Below are 5,202 nucleotides of genomic sequence, written 5' to 3' on the forward strand. Positions count from 1 at the left end.
GGAGTGAAAGAGAGAAAAAAATATTCATGAAATAAACACTAGGGGGATGAACTTCATCCAGATATTCCACAACATTAAAACAAAGACATTTTCTGATTATACAATATTGTTAAATGAGTGTTAGGCATAGGCTTACTTTCTTTACCAAGTTGGTTGTCAAAATGGTTCTCTCAATATTAATATGAATGTTATTTCTTAATTCTTTGGTAATATAGGTTCTTTCATCATTGCCCTGTAGGGCATCATGATAACTATACATTGGTGGTGTTCCATTCAAATTAAGGCAATATAGCCATTTAGAGCCTGCTGCATGACAATTTGAAGACTGAATCTTAGAAGTAGAAGAGTTCTTCTAGGTACTTACTTGTGCATTCTCCTCATGTGCTGTTATGTCTCATATCTGCCTTGTTCTTTGACCCCCCCCCCCCATCTTTTCTGTTTTACAGATAGGTGAAAGAATTCGTGTCATCTTAGACATGGAAGATAAGACACTCGCTTTTGAGCGAGGCTATGAGTTCCTAGGAGTTGCATTCCGAGGACTGCCAAAGACTTGTCTATATCCAGCAGTATCTGCTGTGTATGGCAACACTGAGGTGACGTTAGTTTACCTGGGGAAGCCTTTAGATGGATGACATTGTTTTTTACCGGGACTTGAAGATCAAATTAATAATGTGGAGAAAGCTGCATGTAGGTTAAACGGCAAGCATGGGCAAAATATGTGGACATGTCCAAGAAACATCCACGAAAACCAAGACACTTGATTTGGAAGACCAAGTGTACTGCAGAAATTGCTTTGTTTCCTTTTTCCGATGGACCAGAAAAATCCTCAGGGTTTGCTGTTGGTTGAATGGGCAGTTAACTCCATGCATGTTGCATAAGATTTTGTTGCAGAAGTGGCAATGTGAAATCCTGTACATATGCAAGGAAACATTAAATAGAAGAGGTTGAGGAAGTTGTCTGAGACTTGTAGGTAGTGTGTTTTGTGAAAAGCCTCCCTTTTAAAATCCTTCCCACCTGTCAGCCAGTGTTTTTACCAAAGGTAATTGAGACTGGTTGGGTTGTATTTAATGTATTTTAAATGTACTGAGAAGCATGGTCTCTGGACTGCACTTCTCCAGAGCAAAACATTGTGCAGCTATATTGAAGTGTGTTTTAAAGACTGAATGTACAGAACATGTTAAAATTCAGAACAAAACAGAATGTTGGTTTTGTTTTAAGTTGGATGTAACTTTTTACATGGAAAAACCACTACATATCAGTTGTCAGTTATGGTCCTAAAGTTGGACAATATGTATGCCAGCGCACTTCTTTTGTTTTGCTATAGAGCATCTCTTGTGGAAAAAGAAGTTACATATGCTTATTGCAAAATGGCTGCGAATAGTGTTTGTATGGGGAGGGGAGCCCATTTCTAGTATGAATGTTTTTGTTTTGCTGAAGTTGGGTTGTGTTTTGCAAATGACAATAAGGGTTTACATTCCTCTTCTGAAATAAATGACTTGACATTGCAAACTGTGAGCATTCTCCACCGTACTGATGTTCAGCATCTTCATAACTGTATGGTGGATATGCAGAGGCAGTGTTGGGTGGATTGCGCCTTTCTGAAGGTATGCTGCAGTACCCACAGCCATTCATTTTGGTTTGTAAACAAACTTGCTTTCTTGAAATAGATATCAAGCCTTGCATATTAAACTAATTATTTTTAAAATTAGGCTTTTAAAGTACTATAAAAATGGTGCTTAAAATTTCCTACAAATGTGGTTTTAAAATATCTAAAGTTTAAATACTTTGACTCTTAACTGCAAATCAGATTGATATCTGGCATTCACAACTCATATGCAAGTTCTGCCCATTCGTGGTTAGGACTAGCAAAGTCACTTGGCTGTAGCTTACTGTGGAGACCAAGAAGGGGTTTGGCAAAAGAAATGATTGTGTGTTCAACAGAAACACAAGATAATGGCACAATTGGCCAAGACAATCCCCTCCTCACCCCCAATGTTTTATAGCTTTGCCTTTCTTGGAAAGAGTACAACATTCGTGTATAACCTGCAAAGTTCGTATGTTTTAACTTTGTAAGTCCTCAGTCCAAACCTTGGTACTAAATATTATTTGCCATACTTCATAGGGCTATTTATTTTAAGTATAAGTGATAAAATATTTTGGGAGGAAACAAGACATTGTTTACATACTTTGTTATATTATCTGAGTCAAACATTCTTGAAGATATCAAAGGGTTTGTTAGGTGTGCAGAGGAGGACTACTTCTCTTGGATACTAATTCTTGTTTTAACCAGGGAGAGTGGTACATACAGCTGGCTGGATTCTGTGAGTGCTGCTGAATGCCTAGGTGTGCATTTTTAATAATAAACTCTTTATCTTACAGGAAAAAAGGATTCTATTGCTGCATGAAAAGTTTAAAATGGTAATTCATAACCTAATATCATTGGTAGTGCCACTAAATCCCAGCATAGTAGCTCCAGTGATCATGCTGTGATATCTCTGGCAAATCTAGTTTAGTTGGTCTGTGCTTAAGTCCTCTTGTCATAATGTCCTGCCATCCAAATACATCTGGCTGTTCACAAAGTGCTGCTGCAGTCTCAGAGGACAGTCATGCTAAAGTTCTTGGTTTTGGACTGCAAATCATCTGTTTACCAGTGGCCTGGGAGGGGTGGTAGCATCAAGTGCTAGGCAGAAAGAGGCTGCTCAAAATATTGGGGGACGGCAGCAAAAAAGAGGATTCAGGAGAAGAAATGCTCTTATGCAGTGAGAGCTTCATAGTTTGCGTGCTCTCAATGGTTCAGTCTTTACTCTTTCCACACCTTCTGCTCCCTCTCTGTTCAGGCACAGAATCATCCCATGGTGGGGGTGGTGCATATGTGACTATTTTTTGTTTGTTCTATGTCTAGTATGTCACTCTTTTAACAGGACTTCATACTTGGTCTGTTTCTAAAATGCAAAACTATTCAAATAAATTCTCCCTATATACATGGTACTGGAAACAGCTGAGTGCAGTGGTGAAAGTGTTCAACTTTTTCCATTAAAAAAATCTTGGGATCATTGACTATATACTATGCTACAAAATATAGCACTACAACCAGATCCTGTGGCATGAACTAAAATAAAAGGGGAAAAAGCTTCTGTTCGATTAATATGATCTGCCAGTGTATACTTGAATAGCTTGCCCTGTGTGCTTATTTATACATTCCAAGTAAAGAGTAGTAGTCCTAAGAACTGTGCCAGGGACGTCTTGTTGGTTGGATTTGACTTCCATTGGTATAGGATACCTTGCTGCCTTTTCCTGTATACTTTGCATAGCATTCCGTTTTTTGCCAATTGCTCCATAATTCCTTGGGGTGTATATAAATCTCTTAAATTATTACCTGAAAATCAATTGCAAGCTGTAGAAAATATTGAAATAAATTGTTAAAATATGGAAATACTAATGCGTGACATTGTTATTGCAGTTAATTGTGTGAATGGAGTCTGTGTTAGAAATATTAATCCAGAAATTCAATCCGCACCCAGCCTGGGGTCATAGTTTATCCCCAAGTAGAGACATGTATCACATATATACTTTATAATGAGAACTGGGGTGCTGGCCCTGGCTTTCATTTTAGGTTGTATATCTGATTGAGGAAGGTGCATGAGGTCAAGGCTTTTTGCCTGGGCTGAGTGTGAACATGTTCTGCTTCTGGTTTTGTCATGTAAATCACAGTGCGAGGGTATAGTGACAGAAATGAAGTTGTAATTATTTACCACTAGGTTTCTTGAGGTTGGGACTTCTCTCCCATTGTTGTAAGGCATTAAGAGTACTATGCAGCCACAGTGTCTCCTTCTACTTCTCTTGCTCTCACCTCCCCAGCCTACTACAGCAAATGGGGTGTGGAGTGGATGGAGGGACTAGAGGGGAACAAGTCAGCAGGTGTGGAGGCTATGTAGTCTCCTTCTGCCTTGGGACACTTAAGACTGCAGCCCTAGGAACACATGGGAGTAGCACTGATTCAGTGGGACTTATTTCCAGCTAAATATGCAGAGGTCATTTCGGGGGGGTCGTGGGGGATCGCAGTTCCCCCGGGTGAGGTATGGGGGCGGGGCACATGACGAAGCCCCGCCCCCTGCTTCCGGCCGCCCCGCTTCCGGCCCTCATTCAGCCAGGAGGAGGCAGGAGAAGAGGGAGGGTAAGTTGCTTCCTCCCTGCCTCTCCCCACCCCTGCCTGCCTGGGGCCAGGGAGGACCTTCGCGGGGCTTCCTTGCACTACTGCCGGCCTTGCAGGTCCACCGCCGGGGGCGGCCGGGACCGTTGGGGGTGGGGTGTGTGGCCTTATGACACACTTCCGGTGATGTCAGGGGGTGTGGCATATGCTAATGAGTTATGCTAATGAGTTCCCCTTGCTCTTTTTCTACAAAACGACCCCTGTAAATATGCATAGGACTTGGCTGCACGAGAGCTACCAGGATCTCTGGGCAAAAAACTGACAACCACAGTTTGTTCTGTCCTCCATTTATAAGTGATACTGCTTACCAAGTTACCAGGATTATCTGCTTACAGTAACAAGCAGAAGCATATATGTTGCATTATGTTGCACATTAAAAACACTTCTAAGCTTTGCCTTTCGATCAAAAAGGAACCTAAAGTGGTTCACATGTTGGTGGATATGACAGCTGGAAAACTGTAGTTAGTGTAGCCCCTTTCTCTAGTTGAATAAAAGAGGGGTTCAGTGGCACCTTAGAGACTAACAGAATTTTATTCCAGCATAAGCTTTTCCTGGGCCAGGGTTTACTTTTTCATACACATGAAGATGAATTCTCACAAGGTCAGCCAGTTTGGTGTAGTGGTTAAGTGTGCGGACTCTATTCTGGGAGAACCAGGTTTGATTCCCCACTCCTCCACTTGCAGCTGCTGGAAGAGCTGTCCTTGAAAGGGCAGTTCTTGAAAGAGCTCTCTCAGCCCCACCTACCTCACAGGGTGTCTGTTGTGGGGAGGGGGAGGGAAAGGAGTCTGTAAGCTGCTCTGAGACTCCGAGTGAAGGGTGGGGTATAAATCCAATCTCCTCCTCCTGGTTTTGTGTAAAGAGATGAACATTGGGTTGGATCCAAAGGTGCTCTTATGTCAGTGGGAATGGCACTTCCATTGGCAGAGAAGGAAGACAGTTTTTGCCTGTTCCATCCTCCAGCTGTAGAACACTTTGTTCTCCATGCTGTTCAT

General features: G+C 41.8%; 1 protein-coding gene across 1 annotated transcript in view; it reads left to right on the forward strand.

Moving 5' to 3' along the window:
* FBXO45 (F-box protein 45) overlaps positions 1–644 on the forward strand; it is a 5,360-nt gene extending 4,716 nt beyond the window's left edge. Inside the window, exon 3 of the mRNA XM_015415378.1 lies at positions 447–644. Coding sequence (XP_015270864.1) covers positions 447–632 — 186 coding nt within the window. The 3' untranslated portion in view covers positions 633–644. The remainder of the gene's footprint in view (positions 1–446) is intronic.
* The last annotated feature ends 4,558 nt before the right edge of the window (positions 645–5,202 follow it).

This window comes from Gekko japonicus, unplaced genomic scaffold, assembly GCF_001447785.1.
Source record: "Gekko japonicus isolate JY-2015 unplaced genomic scaffold, Gekko_japonicus_V1.1 scaffold1046, whole genome shotgun sequence".
NCBI lineage: Eukaryota > Metazoa > Chordata > Lepidosauria > Squamata > Gekkonidae > Gekko > Gekko japonicus.